The following is a 27,637-nucleotide window of genomic DNA, read 5'->3' as shown; positions in this document are numbered from 1 at the left end:
GACTGCGGAACTGGACATGGGTTGAACTCTTTCTTGGTCTCTTACAACTTGGGAAGAGAGGGCAGACCTGAAGGGTACTAGCAGTCAGTACCACACAGGCATCCATGGCAGGCCCAAGTGCTTCCCTGGGCTCTCAGCCTGCCTTCCTTGCCTAGTGCCTACGTCAGGAGTGGCCCCTGTCCCATCCAGTCATCAAGAGCACAGGCCTGGTGGCACCCTGGGCTCAGCCTCCCCCTGGGAAAGCCTGGAAGCATCTTTTCTGCACTCTCAGACACTTTTCCTCCAGACTGCCCGTGCTCTGGGTAAGCAGACCCAGAGGCGTGACCACCGAGGCCGTGCAGGTCTGGCTGGCGAGCACCTCTTGTCCCTCCCTTCTGCATGGCCCCTGCTGGCTCCCAGCCACTTGAAGAACTATCTGCTCCTCCATGCCAGGCCACACCCACCTCTCACCGCGTCCCAGCTGCCTCTGGGCACGCAGCCCGGCTCTCACTCCGTTCCCGGGCAGACACGGGGAGAAAGGGGCACTCCCTCTGGAGTCGTTGGTCTGGACAGAGGTTCTTAGTTCTGGAAACTTCCAGGATCTCCCGAATGGGACCCTGCAGTTTGACTGAACTGGCTGGTGTCACTCTGTCCCTTCTGTCCTTCCTGCCACCAGGCTCTGACCAGGAACTGGAGTCAGAATCTCCATTCCGCTCCACACACTGAGCCTTCCTCAGGGCCAGTGACTTCCTCCTCACTACAGTACAGGAGGAGGGCTACAGCAAGACTCCTAAGAAACAGGGGCGTGGCTCTCTCTGCCGTGGTGGAGAACGCGGGGGCCCCTTGAGGACAGCATCCATCGCCTGTTCTTTTGGGAACCTTGGGCACAGTCTCCTCACAGCCCCTCACAAGCTGGGTGGATCCACGTGGAAGTGCCATGGATGTGGCTCCAGCACAAGAAAGTCTTAACCTGCAGGGCACCCGTGGAAGCCCTGGCCCAGTGCATGAGCCAGCCTCCATCACAGGCCCTGGCCTGTGCATGAGCCAGCCTCCATCACAGGCCCTGGCCTGTGCGTGAGCCAGCCTCCATCACAGGCCCTGGCCCTGTGCGTGAGCCAGCCTCCATCACAGGCCCTGGCCCAGTGCGTGAGCCAGCCTCCATCACAGGCCCTGGCCCGCCCTGTGCATGAGCCAGCCTCCATCACAGGCCTTGGCCTGTGCATGAGCCAGCCTCCATCATAGGCCACCTGGCAGGCTGGAGGCTCACAGCCACCGTGTGAGTGAGCAGTGACTGAGTGTTCCGGTCTGCTCTCACTCGGCTGCTGTGATAAACACCGTGACGCAAAGCACCGGGGAGGAAAGCATTTACTTCGGCCCCGGGGTTGCAGTCCATCATCAAGGGAAGTCAGGGCAGGAGCTCAGGCAGGAACCTGGGGGCAGGAACGGAAGCAGAGGTCCTGGAGGAACGCTGCTTACCGGCTTGCTCTCTGGCTTCCTCAGCTACCCTTCTTCTTTAGCCCAGGCCCACCTGCCTAGGGGGGACACTGGCTGCTGTGGGCCAGACCCCAGACCCCCCCCCCCCCCGTCGATGAATAATTAAGAGAATGACCCCACAGACCTGCCCACAGGCCAGTCTGATGGAGGTCGTCCTTCAGTTGAGGGGCCCCCTTCCCAGATGACCAGTTGTCAGGTTGACAGCTGAAGCTGATTGGTGGTGAGTGTGAGCTGCTGAGCCCAGACTGGGGACTGAGTTACCGTTGACATATTGGTACTTAGAGCTCAGAGCTCCACTCGGCTCCCTAAGTGTTGCGGCCAGGGGTTATGTTGTCAGCCAAACGGCAACACGGACTCTACCATTATTGCTTGTGTCAGAGATCAGAACAGCTGGAAGTCGGGGCAGGCGAGCAGGTGATGGGAACGCAACCTCCAGAAGGCAAGACCACAGGCAGCTTGGCTGAACAGAAATTGCCACGTGGATCTGAGTTTGAATCCTACCCTATCACTCATAGCTGGGTGGCCCAGAGTGAGTCACTCCTTGGGGTTCTGTGAAGGACTAGAAATGTCACCTATGAAAAGCACCCAGCCTTCCTGGCCCTGGAGACAATTGCCTGTGGCTTGCAGAGATTACCAGGGGCTGTCTGATGCCAGGAGACAGATGCACACAGTCGCCCTGGGCAGTTTGAAGGCTTACTTACTACTTCGCCTCCCCTGGGGCGGTCCCTACAGAAAGGTATTCATCCTGTGAGGCCTCAGCAGCTTTCCCAAGAAGAGTGGCCTTAGGGCGCCAGGCTCCATCTCCAGGCCCCATCCACTGTTTCGGGCTGGCACCCTGGCCCTGAGTCTCCCTTCAGGCTAGCACTGGGAGAGTCCAGGTGTTGCCGCTTAGCAGGCAGGAGGTCTCAGCCTCTGGGTATGGACTCATCTCCCCTGATCATCAAAGGCATCTGAGAGCCAGGCTGCCAGGCTCTTATTTGCAGAAAGCCAGCTAGGTGAGAGGAGGCAACCAAGGTGCACAGCCTGGCATCATCCCAGTCAACCAAGGTGCACAGCCTGGCATCATCCCAGTCAATCAAGGTGCACAGCCTGGCATCAGTCAACCAAGGTGCACAGCCTGGCATCCCAGTCAACCAAGGTGCACAGCCTGGCATCTCAGGGGGCCGGCAGGAAGGTTTCCTCCTGGCTGGTGTTTCAGAACTAAACCACTTGCAGACCAGGGGTGGTGCCAAGGCCATTGGTGGATATATACAGCTGTGAGTAGGGAGGTGTGTTTGGAGGAGAGGTGGGATCCACGAGTACCACTTGGTGGCCAAACCAAATTGGTGGCGGATGTCCAGGTTACCGTAGAGAGAGGTAAAAGCCAGTGGTAATCGTTCTGGGCCATGAATCTCCAAGCAAAGGTACCAAAGGAAGCCTCTGGGAGAGATGTGGGGAATGGCCAGTCTACATGGAGGCCGTGCACAGGGAGGGCCACTGTGCCAGAGCGCTCCCACCCCAGCAGCCTCCTCTTGTCCAGAGGCACACCCCTTTCCTGAGATCCACACTTGGGACCCACACTGAGTTTTTTCACTCCCCCACAAGGTAGCGCTGGCTCTCTTTAGGCAGACGATCGGGACCCTCTCCACCGCTGCCTCCCTCCCACACCTCACGCGTGTCCTCTTCTTCGCAGCTGGCCCTCCTGACAGAACTCTCCCAGAACCGCAGCGGCGACAGCTGCAGGCCGTTTGCGGGCTCCCAGAGCGGCCCCGCTTTCAGCAGTGTCTTCCAGAACGAGAACTTCCAGCTGCAGCTCGCACCTCCACCTGTGGCTGAAGACTGAGGCCTCCCTGGAAGAGCCCGGCACTCCGTGGGGCAGGACGGCTCAGCCTCTGCCTCCCGCACCCCTGCACAGAGGCCCTGAGGAGGGCCCTTGAACCCACCCTCCCATCTCAGTGTAGTGTCCCCGTGGTAACATCAGTCCAGCCCTTTAGAAAATAACATTTACCCAGTGGCATTCCATATAAGTAACATGGGAGTCGGGCGGGATGGAGGCCACATTGGCTGTGGAAAGCAAAGCTTGGCCTGGAAAGAGCAGCAGTCTGGGAACCAGCCATGCCTGTTGATGTTTGTGAAACCCCTGTGGGCAGGAGACCTGCCCTTCAAAACAATAAACGTCTCGGTGTTTGGGTCCCACGTGCCTCCCGGTCCCCAGCTGTCGAGTCAGGGACCAGAACGCTGTTCAGACAAGCAGCTCCATCACAGGTTTCATCCACTTGGGCCTCATCACCCAGACACCCCTGTGGCCAGGTCAGGGTGGCCAAGGAGAGAGGAGTGTGGGCACGCTGGGCCCTGGACCTTGACATCATTGCATGGCATCCATACAGCCCATCGTGCCCAGAGATTCAGATGGCCCATGTGATCGGTTCAGCTCTCAGGGTCAGCTAAGCAAACCCCCGGGAAACAGATGTGCGAAGCCTGCTCCCGCCATGCATCAACGGGCTTGGAGGTTCGAACCTCACCCTCATGGAGGAGCACCCCCCCAAAAAAAACTGCAAATGTTCTGCCTGCAGAAAAGGCTGCAGGGCGGTTTTTCCTCACCTGAGGGGAGTGCATGGAGACTCCCTGCTCTGTGGTCCAGGCTCAGAGAGAAGTCTTTAGCCAACCGACATACAGAAGCAGTAGGGCAGGGGTCTCGAGCCCTCCTGGCACGTCTGGAGTAGGTGTGGCACCTCTTAGTGCCAGGCTCACTGAGGCCCCAGGCCTGGCATCTGGAAGCCCATCCCTGTCCCTTCTCCTAGCAGTTTCCAGCAAGTGGTGTCTTGAGGTTCCAGTTCCAAATGTTGTTGGGGACAGACTCATCTGAAGGAGTCTCTAGAGGCACCAAACTCTGGCTCTGCGGACCTTGTGACAGAGCAGGACCTCTCCAGGAGGTGTGAGGTGTGAAGCCAAGCTCAGAGGTGGAGCCGGCTGTTCTCCACTCAGGGCTGACTCCCAGCCTGTCTCTAGGTCATCTGTCTCTAGGTCATCCATTTATTTTCTGATGTCCATGTACCCCGCCCCCCGTTGTTCTCGCCTTATTGCTTAGGGCAGGACTTTTCATAAAACAGATGCTCACTGATTGGCTAAGCTGAGAGCTCCCAGGATGCACCCGTCTCTGTCCCTCCGTGCTGGGGTTCCAGACACGCAGCCGTGCCTAGCTTCTGTGTAGGTTCCGGGGTTTCAGACTCGGGTCCTCACACTCGCATAGTGAACTCTTACCTACAGAGCCGTCTCCCTGCCCACCCCCAACTGCATTTCTAGGTCCCACTGCTGCCCCTTAGCTGGGAGACCCTTAAGCTAACCCTTTGGGAGGGAGGGCAGGCCCCGGTCTGTACTTCAGCCACACTGGCACCCGGGATGGCCAGAAACCTCAGTGCTGGCCACAGCTTGCGTCTGGGCAGGTGAGGCCCCTGTATGGAACTCCCTGACAACTGTGAGGCTCGGGCCAGAAGGCGCTGCCACAGAGAGACACCATTAGGGACAGCATACCCCCCCCCCTCTTCCCAAGGACCCCCCAAAGCTAAGGAAGGCTGTTAGATCCTCTGGAAAGCTCCAGCCACAGCAAAGCTCCCAGGGATGTATGAGAAAATGTTTCCCAAAGGTGTGGCCCAGGATGGCTGCCAGGAGGGGAGGAGGCGCTGTGGGAGGAAAGCCCGCTCATCCGTGGTGACTGCTTTAGTGGATAAATAATTCAGAGCACTGGGGATCCTTTTAGAGCGGGATTTCCACCCAGCACTGTCTGCGGGGGGGAAAAATGGTTCCCAAAGCTGCAGCTGTGCCCAGCACACAGGAAAGGCCTCCTGCAGTGTGGCCTTCTGGGTAGGTCAGGACCACTCCAGGGGAGGTCAGAGCACAGATGAGCTCCTGGGGCTGCCCCAGCGTGGAAGCGCGTGTCCCCTCCTCCCCAGGGCACCCAGGTCCGTCTTTGTGCTCCAGGCTTCTCTGCACATCCTCTCTGGAGCCTCTCTCTCTCTCTCTCTCTCTCTCTCTCTCTCTCTCTCTCTCTCTCTCTCTCTCTCTCTCTCTCACACACACACACACACACACACACACACACACACACACACACACACAAACACACACACGAGGGAAACAGCGTTTGGCTCCTACCTTGTCCGTGCTCCAGGGAGCACTCACGTGGTGCTGTTCATGAGGCTTGTTAATCCTCCTGCCTCTACTTCTGCTTAGGGCAGGAGGATGTGCGCTTTGTTCTGTTGGCACAGTCTGAGTGCCAAGCGTGTGCCGGGCTCGCTTCAAACAGGTCACTCCTGTTCCTAAAGTCACCACCCTTCCTAGGTGTGGACAGAAATGTTCACAAACCCAGTGTATAGCATGAGCATATCATGTCAACCACATAGAGATGACCTGCAGGGCAGACGGTCCACCCCCAGGTCAGTCAGTACCCTGACTCCTAACAGCACAATGTGTCTGCTCACTGGGATTATACACAGGTTCGTGTGTGTGTGTGTGTGTGTGTGTGTGTGTGTGTGTGTGTGTGTGTGTGTGTAGGGGGTCCTGTCAAACACTGACTCCTGAACAGCATTCCATCGTGACTAAACTAACTTATCCCATGCAGGTGGGCCTCTAGGACAGTAGGTGCTAGCCTACTGCCATTCTGGTGCCTGACTTCTGTGAACATACGTGCATTTGTTTCTATTAGTTATGAACTCAGGGATGATTTTGCAACGCCAAGGGGTAGGTTAAGGATTCTCAGTAACTTTCTGAATGGCCACATGAAGTTAGGGCTTCAGAAGCACGGCTGGATGGAAATAGTTCACACCGCCTACCCCAAACTTCCTTCCTAAGTCTCCCTCTACGAGCAAGGCTCTGTCATCGGCCTCCTGTCCCCCATCACAACCAGGGAGTAGTTGGCTCCTGACCCTGGCAGGACGCACTGTAAAGCGGCTGGTTGGCGCTGGGCGCAGCTGGGACTGGAGGGGTGCATGGACGGTAGCTTCACACTACAGCACTTTTCCATAATGGAGAAGCCAGTCACACCCCATTCCTGCATCTGCTCCCTTAGAACAAAACAGTTACAAATTGGTTCTGAGACATTGAAAAGCCATAGCTCAGCCCTCAGAAAAACTTAGGGGCCTTGTAGCTTGCCTAATCTGGCCTCTCCCTCTAGAAGAATGAGTTGGCCCATCATTCAGCACCCCCATGCCCTACTTCACCTTTACCCAAGTTGGCGGTTTCCATCACCACAACCACTCCCCGCTGCCAAGGTGGCCACTGCTGACCCTCCAGGGCTGAGGCAGACTGGGGTCCACATAGATGATTGGGGAAAATAGGGCGTATCTGGCATTCATGGCCTCTTGGTGACCCTTGGACATGCTGATTATGGGGAGACACCAAATTGTGGGGTAGATTCGACCCCTCAGAGTCCCAGTAATCTGAAAGAACCAAAGTGAATTTGAGCTGGATGCAGCTGACCTCTTCTGACCTTGGAGTGACTGTCCACAGACACCCACTGGTGGCTGCATGTTCACCTAGGGTCTGAAGTTTCTTGAGAAACCTAGATTGGTGGAGTCTTCTCCATCTCCTCAATGCAGCTTCATAATTATTGGGGTCATCTCACTGTTTTAGATTCACAGATGTAATAGATGCCCCGTGCACATCATACCCGGGCTTGCAGGCCTTGCTGAGGCCATCTGGATACTATGTGGCCTTGTCTTTCCAAGGGCTCTTGGGCTCTGTCCGGCCTTGCTGATACATACCAGTACAGTCTGCTGTGAACTAGCCTCCAAAAGCCCATGTGTTGATGGCTTGGTTTCTGATGCAGCAATGTTCAGGGGTGGAGCTTAGGAGTGACTAGATCCTGAGGACTCTGTTCTCATGAGTAGAATGATGTCTCCATATGACGGCATTATTGGGAGGTAGGGCACACCTAGAAGGATACATCTTGTCCTTGGTTCTCCTGTGACTCTGCTTCCTGGCTGCCATGAGGTGAGCACATCTTTCCTCTACCACCATGCTCTGCCTCATGACAGCCATCTGGCCCTGGACTGGAGTGTCTGAAACTGTGAACAAACACAGATTTACTCTTGTGGTTGTTGATTATACCACAAGAGCTGCCCAACACAGGCTGCGGAGGCCTCCCTAGGGCCGACAGATGAATAAGGGCATGGACATTCACTATAAACACTGCCAGCTGATCGACACAGGCAGATTCCAAGCTGAGGATAGAAACGCTTCTGCACAGGGCCAAACTCCAGCAAGTGCTCAGAGCAGAGAGCTTCCCTGTAAGCACTCTACCCCTGAGTGCAGTGTAATGGCCCTGGAGATGCCCCAGGGAGGGCAGGAGGGGTGGATGGCAGCAGCTGAGTCCCACAGCGCTAAGATCAAAGCCTGGCTCCCAAAGGAAGCTGGTAGATCAGATGCCACCACACCCAAAAGGAGACAGAATCCAAGTCTGGAGACAAGAGCCAGGTCAAGCCAGCCTGGCGGGGATCTAGAGTAGCCTGGTGACAACACTAGAGGCTGAGCGTGGTCCCTGCAGTACCCCACACTCCACCAGGGCTGGTCTCATAGGCAACCCAAGCGTGCGGCCACAGCAGCCACAGGCTTGGGTGAGGAACAGGAAAGTGTGTGGTTGCTGTGTGGCAGGAGAGGTGGGGGAGTGAAGAAGCCGCCGTGTGGGGAGATGTTTGTGAGCCTCAGGTGCGCCATGAGTCTACAACGCTGGTGTGTGTCGTCATCTTATAGAGAACCAGCTCTCTGTGCTGAGAGAGATTGTCTGGAGTTTTACACCAGGTGACAGGCTAGATGCCACCAGACTCAGACACCCCCCACGGCCCAAGCTTTCTAATCCCTCATCTCCGGCTTTCACAGGCAGAGTCTCCGGCTGGGAACACAGGAAGACCTCCCCAGCCCACAAGCACCAAGCTATGGTTGGAGCACCCGTGGGCTTAGCCTTCGGCAGATGCCGGTTAGCTCCAGGCTCCTAGCAACCGCCCTAACAGATACACGGTAACATGGCCATTGCCTGGACACCCCACTTCCACCACAGACTGAAATGATGACCCTGTGCTCAATAGGACTCCCATTTTCAAACTAAATGGGCTTTTAACCATGGAAATACAGTTTCATTTTAGAAAATTCCAAGAAGTAACAAAAACCACCTGAGTATCTCAGCACCTTTACCTGATCTTTATATATAATATTTCTGTTTTTATTTCATGTGCATTCATGTTTTATGTGCATGTGTGAAGGTGTTGAATTCCCTGAAACTAGAGTTACAGAGAGTTGTAAGCTGCCATGTGAGTGCTGGGAATTGAACCCGGGTCCTCTGGAAGAGCAGCCACTGCTCTTAACTGCTGAGCCACCTCTCCAGGCCACCTGTTCTTACTTCTAACATGCACTTCCATCACATCTCCCTGGCTCAGTGACGCTCCCTCCTCAAACTCAACCGCCAAGAGACAGGTCTCTTCTTTGCCTCTCCATTCAGCGCTGAGCTGGACATGGAGAGTTAAAAGCATTAGTAGTTCCCAGGTTGTAATAAGGACGAGATGCTAGCCCAGTGTCCTGCAGAACAGAACGGCCAGGCGTCAGCACATGTAAGACTAGAAACAAGGAGATGCTTCCGCAGAGTTACATCAGTGACCCGCACATGCAGAGGAGGTTCACTGTCAGCAGGAATTCCCTAAGAAGACAAGCTGGCGCTCTGGGAAGCAGAGCCAGCCTGGAGCACAGGCCAAGACATGACTGGAATGAAAGATTCCATGGGCCACTCTAAATGCTGAGCTCATGGTAACACCACACGTGTGCACACATGCACTAGCTGGTAATCTGGTACACGGAAAGGGGAGGCTAGACCACAGCCTCGCTCCAGGGCCGTCTGGCACTGTGTGGTGAGCCACCAGGCTACAAACGGCAATGGAGCTATGCAGGCAAAGGGCCACGAGTGTGGACTCCCGGGCCAGTGTCCTGGGTTCAGGTCCCAGGCTGACTAATGAATGCTGCCGCTGCAGGGTTCTGAGCTGCCCTCCCTCGTCTGTGACGTGGGTGCTCTGATGACCACACAGGAAGTGTAAGGCGGCATCAGGAACTCGGTGAACACATTGCTGACGGCATGTCTAACAGCAGTGGCTGGGGAGGCTGTCCCACCGAGTAAAACCCAGAAGCTGGCATGCTGAATCAAATGGAGTTTCTGGACGTGCCACACTGGGCCTTGACACTAGGCCTTAGTGACCAAGTAAACCCAAGGCCCACGGGGTAGCGGCCTCCCTCACTTCTCAACCTGTAGTTACAGCCATCTTACTCAGCACTCGTGAACTGGAACAAGGGCCTAACTTGGTGTGAAATAAATGTTATTTATGGGTCGATACAATTTTTATTTCATATAAACCTGATGGAGTCAACACAAAAATTTTTAGAGAGTCCTGGGAATTAACCTAAGTGGCAAGCATGGACACATGAATGCTATTTTCCTGCATTTCAAGTTTCGTCAAGTTTAAATGGGGAAGCAGTATAGACTGCTTATTTTCTAGCACACAGTGAACACTTGGTACAAAAACTCCAACAGCAATTTTGTTCTGGTACAAAAGAAACCCACATTTATTGTACAGCAGTATTTTTCTAAAGTTGAGCTGTCTTAGGAAACCAGACTCTAATAATTTTAGGAAATTACAGAAGGGTCAACATTGTGCTTAAACTTTAAAACAGGTTCAAAAGAACCCAGCACAGCACATGACTACTGCAAGGTATGCACAGCCTCGACCGTGGGCGCCACAGTGCCCTGGAAGCCCATGCAAACCCAGACAGGCTTCCGGCTGCTTCACCCTCGGCAGCAACAGCTCCGCACGGATGGCACCGGCCCTTCAGGCAACCCCGGGCTCAGGCACCACAGTCAGGACAAGGTAAGAAGATTTGGAAACGAACTCATTTTGACACACGCCCTTGTGTTTAGACCGAAGTTTAAGATGGCGATCAGGGCTGTGTGGTACAGAAAAGGTGAGTGGTGCTCCCCTCACCTCCCACCCGCCCCGCCATGGGGAGCACAGTGAAGACCCACAGTCCACTGTCTGGGTTCGCAGCACCGCTGGACACAGGGGAAGGAAATAGAACAGTTCAAATATTTTCCTCAAGTAAAAAGCCAAAACATGACAATAAAATTTTGAAAAGAGGATCCGGGACAATCAAGAGCAGGAGACATAAACAGTATTTTACGTAAACGTGTGCTTTTTTTCTCACATGGCAGTATCTACACCACCATGCTTAGATGGATATTCTGACTTTCTAAAGTGTCTGGTTGCAATAAAATTTGCATAAGAAGAATTTGTTCTGATCAACCCCAGAAGAACATGATATTTCAAATAGACAAGCAGGTGACATTAAGAAGTAAAAGAATATTCCAAAGATTTGTCAGAAAACCACCGTGGCTCAGGTTTTACATTGTGTTGTGTTGCATTTTATATTGTTACATTGTATTGTGTTGTGTTGTATTGTATTGTATTATATTCTGTTGTTGTGGCCTATTGGGACACTGGCTCTGTATTGTATTACATTGTGCTGTGTTGTGATACTGTGGATCCAGTTTTAGTCTATTCTGTATAGCATTATGTTGTGTTGTGGTGTGGTGTGGTGTCGTGATACCGTGGTTCTGGTTTTAGTCTGCTATGTATTGTATTTCATTGTGTTGTGCTGGGACACAAGATCGGGTTTACTCTAGTCTGTACTGTGTCGAGGTATAAGTCTTCTAGGAATGCAACTGCTTCTCTTCAGGGTTGTCTTCAGATTCTCATTTTATACCTAAAATGTCACAAGGCAAAAAAAAAAAATCCTAGATTTTAAAGTAAAACCTTTGTTTTTGTTTGTTTGTTTTAAAGATATCAAATAGTTATCCCAAAAGGGACTTTAGTTGCTTTGTCATTTCTCAGAAAAAGTTATGGACACACTTGAAACTTAAAATCTTGGTTAGGTAAGAAAACTATATTCCCCATTGAGTAGGATTTCACTGGTACCTAACAACCTTTCAAAAAGTAACAACAGTGCCAGCTCCCACAGAAGCCCATCCACGCGGTCCAAGCCTCGCTCCAGGCAAGCATTCGATAAGGTCCAGACTGCAAGCTGTCGTCTCTGTTCTCACTGTGCAAGCCTATTTCACACGGCTGTACTTACCATCTAGAGTGCATGTTGCATCTAAGTATTTCTAAAGTGCCTATGAATACAAGTATACAAATCAGCACTATAATATCAAGATTATAGAGAAATTCTTTCATAGAACATAGAACAGAATAGGCCTAGAATTGAAGTTAAGCTATACATTTTTTATATTCCTTTCAGCTGATTTCAGAATGCAAGCATAGAGAAGTAATTCTGGTTTAATCGTATTTTAGACAGTTACTGATATGAACAGTGTTAGGAGAATAAAACCAAAAACCTCTTGGTTGTGCTTATTTAGAAAAGGCTGTTTTGAGATCCAAGAATGCAAGGGAACGTGTCCAATTATATAAAACAGCAAGTGAAGCTTAGTGAGTTTAATTATAAAGAGATTGTGCAAATATTTAATGGGATCATCAATTGTTATTAAATGCAAAAATTCCATTCACAATTGTGGCAAATCTGAATGGCAGTCGGGGTTTTAAAAATAGGACCCTGGGCAAAAGTCACAGATGTTACTAGTAAAGGGCCCGAGCCCGACACCCGGCCAAGTTCCAGAACTGGGGCTCTGACCACGTGTTTTCATGGCCTTGGAGCCCGGGTTGTAGACTCCAGCTAGTTTAGTGCGTGTGGCAGAAAGTACTGGAAAGGTGTGGGGAAGAAGCTGTGCGGTGTGCCTGCCTCTCCACCCGGGGATCTGAGATTGCCCATCGCCTGTCTGAAGATGGCCAGGTGCTACCTTCACAGCCCTGAGTGCACGATGAGGGACACGTGGCTCATGGCATTTGGTGTGCATGCCAGCGAGGGCATCACAAACCTCGGGCAGGGCTCCCCAGATGTCCCCAGGCCATCCCAGGCCAGCAGCATGACTCCAGCCACGTTGTGGCTGCTCCCAACTGTTCTCCCCTGTGCCTGCTGGTCCTTCTTGGTTTGAGTCTTCACATCTCAGTAAGTGGGGATTTTTGCTACATTCTCATCTAGCACGGGAAGGTTTAGTAATGCTTTTCAAAGGAAGCCACATACTCTGCTTTCTGAATGCTATGGATGTTTCGGGCTTGTCAGCCTAAAGAAGGTTCTAGTAATAACTCACTGGAACTCCATATCCAGTGGGGAAAGCAGATTCTTCCTTGAGTACACAGTGAAGAACCCCAAATGCAGGAGAGCATGGCGAGCCTCTCCTTCGCTTGAGTACCCAGTAATGAGAGGGAGGGGTGTGGGAGGTGCCGACAGCGAGGAGGATGCCAGCCGCGGTGCCTGCTCAGACCGCCAGGCTGGGGTACCCCTGCTGCTCTGTGACACTCCTCACATGTGTTAAAGCTCCCAGGTTTGCACTGTGCCTCCCAGATTGACTCAGGGAAATGGCAGATAATGAGATCGCATGAGAATGCCCAATATATAGCAAATTAGGAACAGAGTTTTGAAGAAAGCTACGTAAGAAAGAATTACTCACTATTTTGTGTGTGTGAAAGAACACACACAGTGTGTGTGGATCCCAGCGTAGTGAAGTGGAGAAGTGTTACAGAAAACATCTTCCTGACTCAGCAGTGAGCGAGTCAACTGTTTGCATTTGCATAAAATGCATGCATCATACAAAATTCTAGTCCGTTTCTCATCTAAGCCATTCTAATGCTTCATACAACCAAACGAAGCAGAATTAATCAAACCTATTAGATTCATTCCTAATCCCTAAAGGACTTGTCTTTTAGCATTTCCATGCTAACTAAAACTATTGTGGTTTTTTTTTTCCTTAAGATGTCTGATGTGCTGCCTCCTAAATATAATACCTACTAAACTGAAATGCTTCTCCCTGATCTGCAGACAATCAAGAAGAGGGCAGTGGATGCTCTGGGACCCACCCGGGGCCAGCTCAGTCACTGGAGCAACTTTCTGAGCTAGCCTAGGCCAAGTCCACCTCTCCTTCCCCTGGTTCCAAGAGCCTCCTGGGTGCCATGAGCCGCATGACTTGTGTCCTGTAATTCGATGTGTCCCCTTCACCATGAGAACCAGGTCTGAGCCCTCCTGGATCCCCACTACCCTGCTGCATGTATGTTCACAGCTAAAGCTGGGCTAGACACAAACTGGAGAGACCCATCTCGCCTCACAGTCACAGAAGCCATGGCACGGCCATCACCAGGGGCCAAGGAGACCTCCAGGGACCTCCTAGAAGCAGCTCCTGAGGCTACTCTTGTCCTGAGCCAGTTAGGGTGGCAGGCGGAAGGAGGAAGTGCCAGCAACACTGTCTCCTGAAGTGAGCTGCTTCCCTACCCGAAACCAACTGCACAGAGGTGTCAGGTGACATGCCAGAGGGAAGCTGGGCAATAGCCTTCACCACAAACGGTGAGCTACCGGTAAAACAGGGTCACCTCCACTCTGGGAAGCTCCTCCATGCGACCCATGATACTTGGTGGTCACCACCGCTCTCAAAGTTCTCAGTGAAATTAAGGCTGGGTCACAGCTCATGACACCAGATGCTACATAGAAAGCAAGATACAAAAGAAAACGATGTCATAGCTACAATTTTAAGGGTAACACTAATTAGCAGCCCCCTGGACTGCTACAGTTGGTAATAGGGCTTGGAAAATGCCAAGAGTGTTGGAAAAAGGACACATCAAATCAAAGTCCAGAAGCTCAGGGTGGATCCCGGCCGGCCGGCGGGCCGCAGTGCCCAGCTGACTACACAGTGGTCTCCATGGTTTCGATCACTTCCAGATCCGACTGTGACGGGGAGAGAAGGGTGCATTCGTCGGGCTCCCAGCTGCTCTCAGGGCTGTAATCTTCCTCGGAACTCAGCTCTGCCCCTTCCTCTGTGTCCTCGTCACAGGATTCCACATAGTGAGCCCCAACGGCATTGATCCCCGAGTCCTCAGAACTGGAAGGGGAGGAGCAGTGACCCAGTTTCGGGGTGTCGCCCTCCTTAGAAATTAAGGCATCGTGTGCAGAGACCTCCTCAGGGCTCATCTTCTGGGAATGGGGCGCCTGCTGCCTCTGCACATAGCACATCTTCCCGTTGATACACTTAACCTGGTAGTTGTCGATGAAGAGATCGGAAATCATACAGTACCTTGGCGACTCCGGGGGAAGCGGAGGCTGGAAGACAGACGCGAATTTCAAAAAGTGTTCGGTGAGCGAGACTGAGATCTGAATGGTGTTCGTGGGCTCTCGCGGCCGTGCGGGGATCTCCGTGCTTGGGAGCTGCTCCACGGGGGTCATAGGCTGATAGACATATTTGCCTGTGGGACACACGAGACACAGCTGAAATCCAAACCCTCTGCACAAACTGTTAGCAGAGCGGCAACATCAAGACGGGAAGGGTTAACGACATTGTCACTCAGCACTGTCACATCCACTTCAGACCCAGGGTGGCACAGTCATCCCCCTGCCAGAAACCCAAACTACGTCCTGAAATTTAACTTAGGAGATACTCGCATAGAATGCCTACCCGGCATGTGTGGAGTCTTGGGTTCAACCACCAATACTATGAAAAACATTGAGCGGCCTCCAGGGGTCTGGAGTGGACGGACAGTCCTGTAGCCCTCCCTCTTAAATGATTCACTCATCACACTGGACACAGTGCCCAGAAACAGCATGGAAAACCCAAGCTGAAAAGAAAACAGTGTCCTACAGAACTTTGACTTCATTTTTATCTCTAACAACAGGTTAATACATGCTGATATGTTTAAAAGATCTAGAGGCACTTCAGTGTGCCACCAAAACTACGGGGGACCTTCCCTTTCTAGCTTTCGGTGTTTTGACTTTGTTACGAGGGATGGAACCCGGAGGTGAGGATGTGCCTGCCACTGAGCTAGACCCGAGGCCCTAGGTGAGATGTTCGAGTCAGTATACACACATTTATTGAGGAGGTAATCGATTACTGGGCTGTCCTGGCCACCCTGCGCAGTTGGCGAAGGTGGAATCTCTCTAAAGACCCAAAGTGAATCACGTGGCATGAGGAGGAGGTGCCTTCCAGACACCGATGCCATGGCCCCTTCCTAACCCAAAGCAGGCAGATGCACACAGGGAGCCGAGCGGCTCATCTTTAACTCTTCTCCTCTGTCCTCAGCCCTCAGCTGCTTCTCAGAGTGAAGCCTCGTCTGAAGGAATCTGATGTGTCCTTTTCCATGCTCTCTTTACGTTCATACATTTGGGAAGCCTTTCAAGAGCCAAATGCTAAGGAAATAGATTAAAACCACGCAGTTTGTAAGTCTACAATAATTATAATGATTATACTATTATTATTAGAGACAGGGTTTCACTATGTAGCCCTGACTGTCCTAGAACTCACTCTGTAGACCAGGCTGGCCTCAAACTCACAAAGTCACCTGCCTCTCTACCTCCCAAGTGCTGGGATTAAAGGCAATCACCACCATACCCAGCTTGAAATTCTAAAATTATGTCAAAATACAAAGCTAAAGGGGGTCTGGGAAGATGTCTCATGATAAAAGCACGTGCAATGCAACCCTGATGGCCCGAGTCGGGAGTCCCAGAACCCATGGAAAGCAGGTGTCACGGCATGTGTGTAATCCCACACTTGCACAGTGAGAAGGGAGGCAGAGAGAGGAGACACTCCCAGGAGCATAAGGCTGGCTGACCTAGAGTACACAGAACAGCAGCAAACAAGGAACATCCTCCCTCAAACAAGCCGGTGGTGGACACCCAAGGTTGTCTCTGACCTCCACATGTGGGTGGGTAATGGTACACATGCACAGACACACACACAATCGTCTATCTATCTATCTATCTATCTATCTATCTATCTATCTATCTATCTACCTACCTACCTACCTACCTACCTTATCTTATCCTATCCATCCATCCATCCATCCATCCATCCATCCATCCATTCACCCATCATCCATTTATCTATCATATCTACTTTAAATGCTAAAGTAGGGGAAGCCCTGAAAACTCAAGACACAGAAGCCACGGCTCTGGACATCCCTGTGTTCTTCCTACTCAGGCTGGGTTTCATCCTTCGCACATATTATGGCAGCTTTTAAGCCTTAGTGCCACTGGGATTTGGGGCCAGATTATCCCTTTCTGGAGTTATCCTGTGCACTGCAGGAAAGCTAGCCTGGCCTCTGCCATTCATTCCTTCAATGTCAGAAGAGCTCCTCCCTAAACCATAAAAAATCCAGATATTGTCCAATACCCCAAGGGGCAGCCCTCTTCTAGTAGAGGATGGAGGATTTATGGTACCTCTCATTGTAAGGAAGTCACTTACGTTTTATGTCTTGGTCAGACTGGGAGTTCTCACATGGAATTATCTTCATAAGGAAGACTGTCTCAGGTTTCATAATGTTAAGACAGGGAAGAGCAGCGACTACATGCAGGACTATGTCCCACCCTCTTTCCGTTCTCTCCTTTGTGAGCTTCCTCATGCTTTGGTTTCTCTCCTCTTGGTTCTCCCGCCTTCCTGCTTCTGGGCTCCTCTCCTCCAAAGCTCTGTTTTCCCTTCTTGAAGTATGGCACTCAGTAAGAATGCTGGGCCCCCACATTCATGTGTCAAAGTTCCGATTACCAACCTGATCTTCAGGAGAAATAAGTAGATCTATGTGAGATGGTAAGAGTGGACCCCAGTGGGCTTCATGTTCTTAAGAAGAGGAGGAGCCCAGAGCCTGTTCTCTCTTCAGCTCTGTGACCAGGATGAGTGTCCTCAACAGACACTGCATCTACTGCCCTCTCATGTACATGTACACCCCCTCCACGTACCACACAAACACCACATATACACATCACACACACACACACACACACACACACACGCATCACCATATACACAATACATACATCACCACACCCACCCACACATACATCACACCATACACACACATCACCACACACACATCACACCATGCACACACATCACCACACGCACATCACACCATACACACACATCACCACACGCACATCACACCATACATACACATCACACCATACGCACACAGTCTGTTGAGTACCTTGCTCCAGCATCTGCCACAGTGCTTTGAGGCAGGGTCTCTCAATGTTTTAGTTAGGCTAGCTGGCTGGCAAATAAGCCTTCCTGATCTGCCTGTCTTCACCCCTCTACTCCCCAATACTGGGACTGCAGGCACATCCAGGCATGCCCAGCTTGTTCCCGTGGGTCCTGGAGATTCAAACTCGGGTGCCCCTCTTCCACGGCAGTGCTCAGTCTGTGGCATTGTACTCGAGCGGGCTGGACTGACCTAACCGTGCAGTACAGGACGAGACCAGCTGGAAGATGCACTGTGCTTCAGAGCACAGCCCGGCCTCACTCTGAACTAGGCAAAGTCTGTGATCTGGGAACACAGATGGTAAAGACAAAGGACGGTTAAAGAGGCTGCAGCTCCGAGACAGATTATCATACAACACTGCATTGTGTGATCGCTTTACAGAAACAGTGAAAGCACATTGGGAGGCGCGGCACAGTGGTAAATCGCCTGCAGAGCAGGCACGTGGCCCTGGCCTCCATCTCCAGCACCACAATAAATAAGTTAAAAAAAAGAAGAAGAATTAAATAGCTCATAGGAAAGTCCTGACTTAAAGAAGAGCAGACAGAGAATCAAGCACCCCAAAATTTCCCTTCTGGACACACACAGAAGTACTAGAGGCCTCAGGGACTCAGGGAGCAGTGTCTACACACCTCTGCACATACAGTGTCCTTCAGGCTGCTTACAACAGCCCAGAGATAGAAGCCAGAGAAGTGTTCATCAACAGACAGATAATAGAAGCGGAAGTGTGCACGTGCAATGGAACACTAGCGTGCCAAACCAACATGGGTGGCTCCGGAGGTCACTGTGCCAAGGAAATAAGCCAGTCACAGCAATGACTACTCGGTAATTCCACACACCTGAGGTGCCCAGAGCAGTCAAATCCATACAAACGGAAAGCAGGACCTGTTTTCGGGGGACAGGGCATGAGGAGGAACTATTGCAAGTAACTTCAGTCTATAGGACGCCAAGTTGTGTGACGATGCACGCTGGAGGCAGCTGGTCAAAATGAATGTCACTCAACACGTATATGAAAAAGTATCCAGTGACACCCGTCACTGGGGACACACAAGTCAAGGACGACGAGAATCAGAATGGCTGCTATCAAAGGAGGGGAAACAGCCAACGCCGTTTGGGGGAGGCTCTCAAATCCCGCACTCCTAAGAAGGATGAAAATGAATGACTGCGAAGGAAGACCGCACGAAGGTTACTCAAAAAGCTGAAATAAGGCACATTATGCAGCCACGGAAGAGTGCAACGGACAGTGTGATGCTGAGTAAAATAAGGAAGGCACAGGAAGATGACATGGCACAGTCTCTATTATATGTGCCAGGCGAAGAAGTTGATTTCATAGAAGCAGAGACTATTAGTAGCGGTAGCCAGGACATTGGAAAGCACAGGATGGTGGGCAGACAGTGGGTTGCTAATGAGTGCTATTGGATGGCAGTGATTTCTGATGTTCAAGGTACAATAATTATGGTTGACAACAATTGACTACTTCAAAATAGCTAATGGAATTCTCAGACAAAAAAACATGTCTGGGGTATCAGATATGTCAGTCACTCTAGTCTGATTAGCACCCTGAAATGTCACAGTGCACTCCATAAATTTAAAATAGATTTAAAAGCTGACCAGAAAACAAAAGACAATTTTCTTAATTTTTAAAAAGATATCCATTTAAAATAATGAAACTAATTAAAACATGAGACATGATTAAACACACACCAAAAAGCAACTGTGACCATCCGGTGGGAAACGTCTTTCAGACATCTCACTTCTTTTGGGAGGAATCTCAGTCAACATTTTCAGCCACTTCTCGAAGATCAATCAAAACCACTAAGCAACTCCCATGAGTCTTTGGAAGTCTCTATTGATAACATTTCTGACTTGGGCAATACAACACCTCAAGTTGACACGTAGACGTACATAGGAGATTTGTGTCATCTTGCATAAACAGAAGCAAGAGAGCACCGCACTGTCAAGCTAGCTCATGTATGAGAGGCCATCGTCCAGAGCAAGGCAACAGGCTCCTTCCTTCCTTCCTTCCTTCTCAGGGCTCATCGTGAGCTGGTGCAGGCTGTCAGAGGACCACCCACCTCACCTAACCCTCCCTGCGTAGCACCGTGTGATTACACAGCAGAAATAGTTTTTTGAACCCGTTTCTTTTTTACAAAGGGAAGAAAAAACAAAACCAAACTGAAACAGTGAAACAAATCCATCCGGTAAGCCACACGAGTTTCCAGCCCCGTCAGTCTGCTCCTGGTTACGTTTTGTTCCTTTGTTTTATAGCCATACACTTGAAACTTTAAAAAAAAAAAAATCCTCTAGGAGGGAAATAAGGGTTTTGCATTTACAGATAACTTTGTGTCTGTTAAATATGTGTTGCCCTTAACATGTGAAACACACGGCTCTCAGGAGTGCAGAGTAATTTTAAAATTAGCCCAAGTAAAATACAGTTAGGAAGGTAAATCTGCACAGGAAAGCCAGGGTGGCCTGAGGCAGACTGCGCCCGGCTCAGGCCCTTGCTTTTCATCTAATCACAACTGTTATGTTAGGCTGGGGGTATTCAATATGTGGAAGGAAATGCTATCTAGTAACTGATACAGTGTGGACCAGCCACTGAGTAGAGAAGTGAATGGACACAGCGTTCCAGGAGCCTGACTCTCCACCCTGTCCACAACAGTGTGCATTCGAGCATTTTTGTCCTCTGCCCAAGGAGCATGGTACAGTTCACACTTCGCAGCTATGCTGAAACCCTAATCAGAAACGTAAATGTAAGCAAGACTCTAGTTTCTTCATTTACTGCCCACGCCATCTTTAGTGGATCCCAGTTCATAGGAAGTAAGTCCCCGGTGGGACAGACGGCCGGAGCATGGCATATCTACTCACTGAACAAGTACTTAGCAAATGGCCACTGTCTTGGCTAAGTCACACGACACAGGAGGAAGACAAAACAAAGCGGTGTTTCTGGAAGCATTTGGATTGAGACAGAATGCGAAAAAGTAAAACCAAATCAGGGCCTCGTAAAACACAGGCACATGGAGGGGCGCTGCAGAGGCTGAGGAACGGGATCTGGGCTCCGGGGAGCTCTGTCAAGGCTCAGGTGACTGGTTTTGGAGCCGGGGTGAGGCAGGTCACTGGCATGAGGACTGTAGCTGGGTGGGTCCTGGAGCGCAAGACCAGGGCACCCAGTGTGGCTGCCACAGTGAACTGTGGCGGTCTCAGAGAGGAAGGACGCACAGAGAAGTGGAAATGTGTGCTGATGAACCAGGAGGAAAGGAGAGGGAAGACGAGGCTGTAACAGACATCGGGCTGTGGTGCTCTCACCGAAGTGGTGGTGTGAACGGAAACAGGAGGACATACCCACAGGAAGGTGGCCACCATGGGGCGACGTAAAGTCTGGAGTGGAGGACATTCCCGAGTCCCAGTGCTCTTCATCTCCTTTGGGGTCTTGTGAAGTTAATATTCTCGCCTTCAGTTTTCTGCAGTGCACGTGTGGTTAAGATATTTACCTCAGACAGAGGATGAAGGACTCACATGAAAATGTCTCCAAGCCTCAGCTGAGTGCCCAGAGCACTGTACGCCCACTGTTCTTGTTGACAGAAGGTGGCACTGCCCACCTTACCAGGCCACCCTCTGGCCAGCCTCAGACCTCTGCTACACCCTATGTGCAGAGTCCTCCACCGACTGGCTCCGCGCTGTGACACCCCACTTTCTTCACCTGTGACCCACACCACCTTCATACTAATCAAGTGACACTAAACTGTGTGTGCCAGGCACTGGGGACATGGGGCCTTGAGGACAAGGCTATGACTGGCCTCTGAGTCACTGTGCATTCCGTTCAGGAAGCCTCCCACTCAACGGGTCATTGCAGGAAAGACTGGCCTGTGCAGCCAGGGACAACATCAGGGAGGCAGAATTCAGGGCGTGTCACCTCAGGACAGGGCCAAAAGGGCAGAGGAGGCCTACGGTGACTGGATTAAAAGGGTGGCTGGTGGAGGCCAGACGAGGCAGACCCGAGGGAGATGCTGGCAGCCGGAGAGGCGATCCTCCCATCCGCCTTTGTCTTCCTCCACCTCTGATTCTCTCCCGGAAGGCCACAGGCAAATCCAACCAAAAACTCCAAGCAGGTGTCAGCTGTGGAACTGCACCCTTCTCCAGGATCCAACTCCCATGTGGCTTTCAGTCAACTAGGTTTGAGACAGATGGGGGAGGGAAAGCAGGCATGCAAAGCAACCTGCACGGGGCACCCTCTTTAACAATGGACTTCGGCCATCCCCGCCACTCTGGACCACATCTCAACCCCTCTCAAGTACAGCACCCAGCGAAGCCTGCCAAAGCCAAACATGGAGGAGCTCCCCAGCTCACACAGGAATGCCCTGCAGCCAACCGACAGGGACGGTGAAGCTCTAGACTCTCCAGACTGTGTCGAGGCTTTCGTGAAGCCTACGGGATTTAAGGGAGATACATGGCAAACACTCGTGGGGTGGGTTCAGGAAGAGAAGTAGACAGCGCATCCCATTCCCAAACATCCACACACACTGCAGCAGAGGGAAGCAATGAGCTGTGGCTACACACTATATATAGGGTTCAGAGAAAAGCAGAGAGCCAGAGAGGGCTCCTCAGAAAACACAGCCTGCACACGGAAGGAAAGCGAGGGGCTGAGGAAGGGAATGTCAATCAATGCCTTATGCAGAAGCCTCCAGTGCGGGAGTGTGGGTAAGCAAAGGATGGCGAGAAGAGCAGCCTGGCTGGAGCAGTGGACTCTCCTGTGACCAAGACCAGCATTATCACCCACATTACTAAGAGCAAAGCTCTTCCTTGTCTTGAAAGCCGGGGTGCCAAAAAGCCATTCTGCCGGATAAATTGGCACAACAGAACCCTTTGAACACGCAGACACAGGCAATTCCAGTTAGAAGAGACCTCATTCGGGGTGAGTTCAGAATCACTGTACTATGTAAGTCTAGCTGAACAGACTGAATACGGGTGGTGCAGAGTGAGAACTCTAGTTTCTAGTTCCTTTTAGGAAGTTATGCAGGGTGGTTATAACTGTCAACTTGACACAACCCAGACTCTCTTAGGAAGAAGTTTGTGTTTGTTTGTTTGTCTAGACAGGGTTTCTTTGTGTAACAGTCCTGGCTGTCCTGGAACTCAAATTGTAGACCAGGCTGAACTCAAACTCAGAGATCTACCTGCCTCTGCCTCCTGAGCGCTGGGACAAGGGTGTGGCCACCACCACTGGGCGGGAAGAAAATCTTATTTAAGGAATTATCTAGATCAAGTTGGCCTGTAGGGGATTATCTTGATGGGTAACTGATCCCACCCACTATGGGTGACACCATTCCCTAGGTTGGGCACTGGACTGCATATGAGTGAAGAAAGCTAGCCAAGTGCAGGTAACACAGACACGTTAGTTTTTGTTTTTTTTTTTTTTCTCTTGACTGTGGATGTGAAGTGACTGGCTGCTTGAGATCCTGCCCTGACTTCCCTTCAGTGAGAGACTGTAACCTGGAATTGTAAGCCAAATAAATTCTTTCCTTCCCCAAGTTGCTTTAGGTTAGGATATTTTATCGCAGCAAGAGAAATGAAGCCAGAAGAGTAGACAAACAGGGGTTTTGTGTAGGGACGATGTTGATTGAAGTTGAAGTCCACCGAAGTCCCACTTCCCTGCAAAACTGGTGGAAGGGAGCAGGGGCGAGGAAACAGCTGAGGGAGTCCCGTCTGCAGGCTGGCCCACTGGGGTTGACACCATGTCCACAGAAAGGCTGGCTAGTAGGACAGTTTGCAGTGTAGGAAGACACACTCAGAGGGAGGGAAAGGGGGTAGCCAGGGTGAGAAAAGCTGTGTGTGTGTGCACATGTGCGTGAGTGTGTGTGATGTTAGGAATACTAAAATTGGAAGGTACTGTCGCCAGTCTTTCTAAAATAATATGCCTCCACCTTATAGACATTTTCTAAGATCATTCCTGTCTCCTACCTCTCGGCAGAGCCCGAGTCACCAAACTGGACAGCAGATCCCTAGAACTGCAGTTTGAAAAGTCCATTTAGAAACAGAAAAATAAATGCCCGCAGTGGGGAGCAAAGCCGAAACAGCCTGGCGATCCTGGGGTGGCTCTCTCCCAGGCCACCAGCACAAGGCTGTAGACCTCCACAGACCTCCCGAGACGTTACCTGAAGCCACTCATTCGACGGACAGATACCTCTGACATGCTAAAGCAAGGGAACAGGCACAAGACATGTGCCGTGCTTCTCCACTGATCTGGGGACGAAAAGTGCAGATTCACAAGAAAAGGACACTAACTTAGATGGGCTGATTCAGGGACAGTGAAACCCCTGTGTCTGCACTTAACGGGGATCAGCGGGTGTGGGGGGGGACTCAGGATGTGTACTGCATTTTAAATACCACCTGTAAAAGGCTATTGTTTATAGACACCATGTCTGTCCGTTATTCACAGGCCTCATTTCCAAAACTATACTAACTAATATAGGATTCTGGAACTGTATTTTGTAAAAATCAGGGGCTGGAGAGATGGCTCAGCGGCTGAGAGCTCTTGTTACTCTTGCAAAGGACCCGGTTTTATTCCTAGCTCCCACATGGTGGTTCACATCCACCTGCAATTCCCGATCCATGGGATCCATGGCCTCTTCTGACCTCCCCAGGCAGGAAGCATGCTTGTGGTGCACACATCATGTCCTCAGCTAACCGTCGCAGGCATGGAGCATGCATGTGGTACACGTACATACATGCAGTCAAACACTCCATACACATAAAATAAAATGAACACATCTAATTTAAACATTTAAATATTAAATAAATTTTTAAATTAAAAAGCCATAATATTAGTGCACACTCTATCAATGAAATATATTTTTATATCCAAACTATATATAACTAAATATAACCAAACTATTACCATTTATGAACATAAATTACATAGTCTTTAATTAAATAAAACATGTATCATGTTGTTGTATTTTGTTTTCAATCAAATGCAATAATTACCTGAATTTTCTCTTACAACCTATAGTTAGGTTAGCCATTTTAAAAATTGGGTGCCACTGGAGACACCCTAAGAATTAGGGGCAAAAAGTAACAAAGAGTGTCTACTTCACTATCTATCCATTTAACCAGTACTTCGTGAGGGCAAAGAAGCCCACACAGAGGCACCAAAAGCCAGTGTGATTGGGTCTCTGTCCAAGGGCATCTTCCTCATGCAGCTATGCAGTCAAGGGCATCTTCCTCATGAACTTATGCAGTCAAGGGCATCTTCCTCATGAACTTATGCAGTCAAGGGCATCTTCCTCATGAACTTATGCAGTCAAGGGCATCTTCCTCATGCACCTATGCAGTCAAGGGCATCTTCCTCATGAACTTATGCAGTCAAGGGCATCTTCCTCATGCAGCTATGCAGTCAAGGGCATCTTCCTCATGCACCTATGCAGTCAAGGGCATCTTCCTCATGCAGCTATGCAGTCAAGGGCATCTTCCTCATGCAGCTATGCAGTCAAGGGCATCTTCCTCATGCAGCTACGCAGTCAAGAGCATCTTCCTCATGCACCTATGCAGTCAAGGACATCTTCCTCATGCAGCTATGCAGTCAAGGGCATCTTCCTCATGCAGCTATGCAGTCAAGGGCATCCTCCTCATGCAGCTATGCAGTCAAGGGCATCTTCCTCATGCAGCTATGCAGTCAAGGACGTCTTCCTCATGCACCTATGCAGTCAGGGACGTCTTCCTCATGCAGCTACGCAGTCACTGCACAGCCGACGTGAAATGAGAAAGAACAGTTCGGACTACAGGGATTCTACAGATGCACAGGGGTTAATGTGTGGCCTCTCAGACACAATAAACAGAATTCTCTGAAGCACATGTCCTTTCCCACAATGTGACACTTTCTCAGAAAGTGCTAGATGGTGACTGCAGGACTAGACACTCCCCTGCTGATGTCAGGACTCTGGCAGAAACACCACAGCCATGTTCCCGGAACACGTGGTTCCTTAGCAACCTAACAGCTAACCTGGTCCAGCAGCGGCCCTCCCAAGACTCTCTCCAGTGGAAACCAGTATGCCCAAGGCCTGCTGTCCACACAATCCTTTCCTGCCCTGTCCGGTCAACCCCCACCTGCACAGCTGCTGCAGACCTGCACAGCTGCTGCAGACCTGCACAGCTGCTGCAGACCTGCACAGCTGCTGCAGACCTGCACAGCTGCTGCAGACCTGCACAGCTGCTGCAGACCTGCACAGCTGCTGCAGACCTGCACAGCTGCTGCAGACCTGCACAGCTGCTGCAGACATGCACAGCTGCTGCAGACATGCACAGCTGCTGCAGACATGCACAGCTGCTGCAGACATGCACAGCTGCTGCAGCTTTCTCTGAAGCTATGCCAGGGTTAAACTTAACTGTCTCAAGGCCTGGCTCCAGCCTCAGGAAGGGAACCTCCTTCCAAGTTTGTCCTTCCTGTGACATTATCCTAGTGTCCCTTGGAATCATCGATGACTTCCTCATATATTGTAGTCTCTTCTTAGGCTGCTGAATAATCCTTTTGTTATATGAGATGTCCTCTTCATTCAGTCTGTGGTCTCTGTCCCTTGATGGGAAGCGAACCGTTCAATGACCATGAAAGGGTTGGTTTCTAGCAGGTCGTCATTTTCTGTCTACTAAGAAACACAACAGTTTAGGCTGGAAATGTGGCTTGGTGATAGGCCTGGCATGTGTAAAGCCCTGGACTTGAACCCCAACATTTTAAAACCAAACCAACAATAGGAAACTTGCTAGTTTATACATTCGGAACCTAGTTTATAAACCTTGCTAGTTTATACATTTGGAATGATGGATTGAGTATTATGCAGTAAGTACTAACTATTTTAGATGCTTAAAATTGGACAAGGTGATGTTAATAGTTTTAATAATTAAGTTAAATATTTATTAATGGGGCAAGAATTTAAGATAATGCATTCTAAAATCTGTATCTTTTAAGAACATGGCCTCTGCCTCTTGCATATTTCACTATTAACAATTAATGACAAAAAAAATTTAAGAAAACCAAAGAAATCTTTTATTGAATACACTTGACTATTCTCTCCCAAAACAATGTCATATAAAACTGCAAATGCTTCTGGAACAAGTGAGATTCTGGATTCATCCTTCACAGTTGGTGCGTGTATCTTTATCCAGAATGAAAAGTGTCAGCAGCATGCCCAAGTAACGTTCTACGGCTTTCTGAATGGCAGCAGAGCGCCCTGTGGGCAAAGGCTGCCAGACTCTCCTCACCAGAGTCTAGGATAGACCCAAGGGAGGACAGGAAGAAGCTGCCTGCTTCCCAGGCAGGGCCCACATGAAAGAGTGCACCCTGGTTTATCTGTGAGTCTCAACAAAGGCAGAGGGCACAGCACTGAGTGAAACCTAAAGAGGCAGTTGTCTCGGGTGGGCTTGTGAATCCACTCCATGCCGAGCCTGGGAAAATGCGTGATTACGGCAGTCTGTGGAGAGTTTTAGTCTGTGGATACAGCAGATGTGTGGAAACATGACCACGGGGATTTTCAAAGTCAAGGGCTTTGTTTTGTTCTTTAATGTGTTAAAATGATCACTTGAAAATATATGGAAAGTGACATTACTGGAACAAATATGACAGCTGCAGAGAGGACAAAGTGTGCCACCAGGTGCATTTGCTCAAGATGTGCCTGGGTTGATCCAAGCCAATCACCCCGTCCCGGGGAGCAGCCTGACTACAAATGAGGCCCTAAGAGGTGTCGGGCTGCTGTCCAAGGCAACAGCAACGGAGGATTAGAAACTAAAGCACTAATGAAGAACCACACAGGACTCTGGCAGTTCTTGCAGCCACTGCTTCTAGATGGCAGGTGAGACCATAAGATAGTTTCAAGCAGAGAGATTAATGAGGCCTTCGTTGTCTTGCTGGGTAAAAGTGGACCTCATTCTATTCAAAACCATTATCTCGTAGAGTCCACTGAGGAGGCTGATAACGCAGAAAAATCTATAGCATTCTCAAGAAACCTCAAAGGCTCACAAAATGTGATGGAGGCAGAAAGGACTCTCCC

The 27,637-nt window shown here is 50.5% G+C and overlaps 2 protein-coding genes across 8 annotated transcripts in view; one reads left to right on the top strand and one right to left on the bottom strand.

Moving 5' to 3' along the window:
- Positions 1 to 3,652, top strand: part of Vps8 (VPS8 subunit of CORVET complex) — a 237,908-nt gene extending 234,256 nt beyond the window's left edge. For all 7 annotated transcript variants that reach the window (XM_028859198.2, XM_037209870.1, XM_028859197.2 and 4 more), the window contains one exon: positions 3,146 to 3,652. In XM_028859198.2, coding sequence (XP_028715031.1) covers positions 3,146 to 3,295 — 150 coding nt within the window. In that variant the 3' untranslated portion in view covers positions 3,296 to 3,652. The remainder of the gene's footprint in view (positions 1 to 3,145) is intronic.
- A 6,374-nt stretch (positions 3,653 to 10,026) lies between these two features.
- The window catches only part of C12H3orf70 (chromosome 12 C3orf70 homolog), a 46,142-nt gene continuing 28,531 nt past the window's right edge, over positions 10,027 to 27,637 (bottom strand). Inside the window, exon 2 of the mRNA XM_028859193.2 lies at positions 10,027 to 14,825. Coding sequence (XP_028715026.1) covers positions 14,269 to 14,825 — 557 coding nt within the window. The 3' untranslated portion in view covers positions 10,027 to 14,268. The remainder of the gene's footprint in view (positions 14,826 to 27,637) is intronic.

Source organism: Peromyscus leucopus, chromosome 12 (genome assembly GCF_004664715.2).
Source record: "Peromyscus leucopus breed LL Stock chromosome 12, UCI_PerLeu_2.1, whole genome shotgun sequence".
Taxonomy (NCBI): Eukaryota; Metazoa; Chordata; class Mammalia; order Rodentia; family Cricetidae; genus Peromyscus; species Peromyscus leucopus.
Note: the sequence above shows the minus strand (reverse complement) of the source record. Positions and strands in the feature narration are given on the sequence as shown.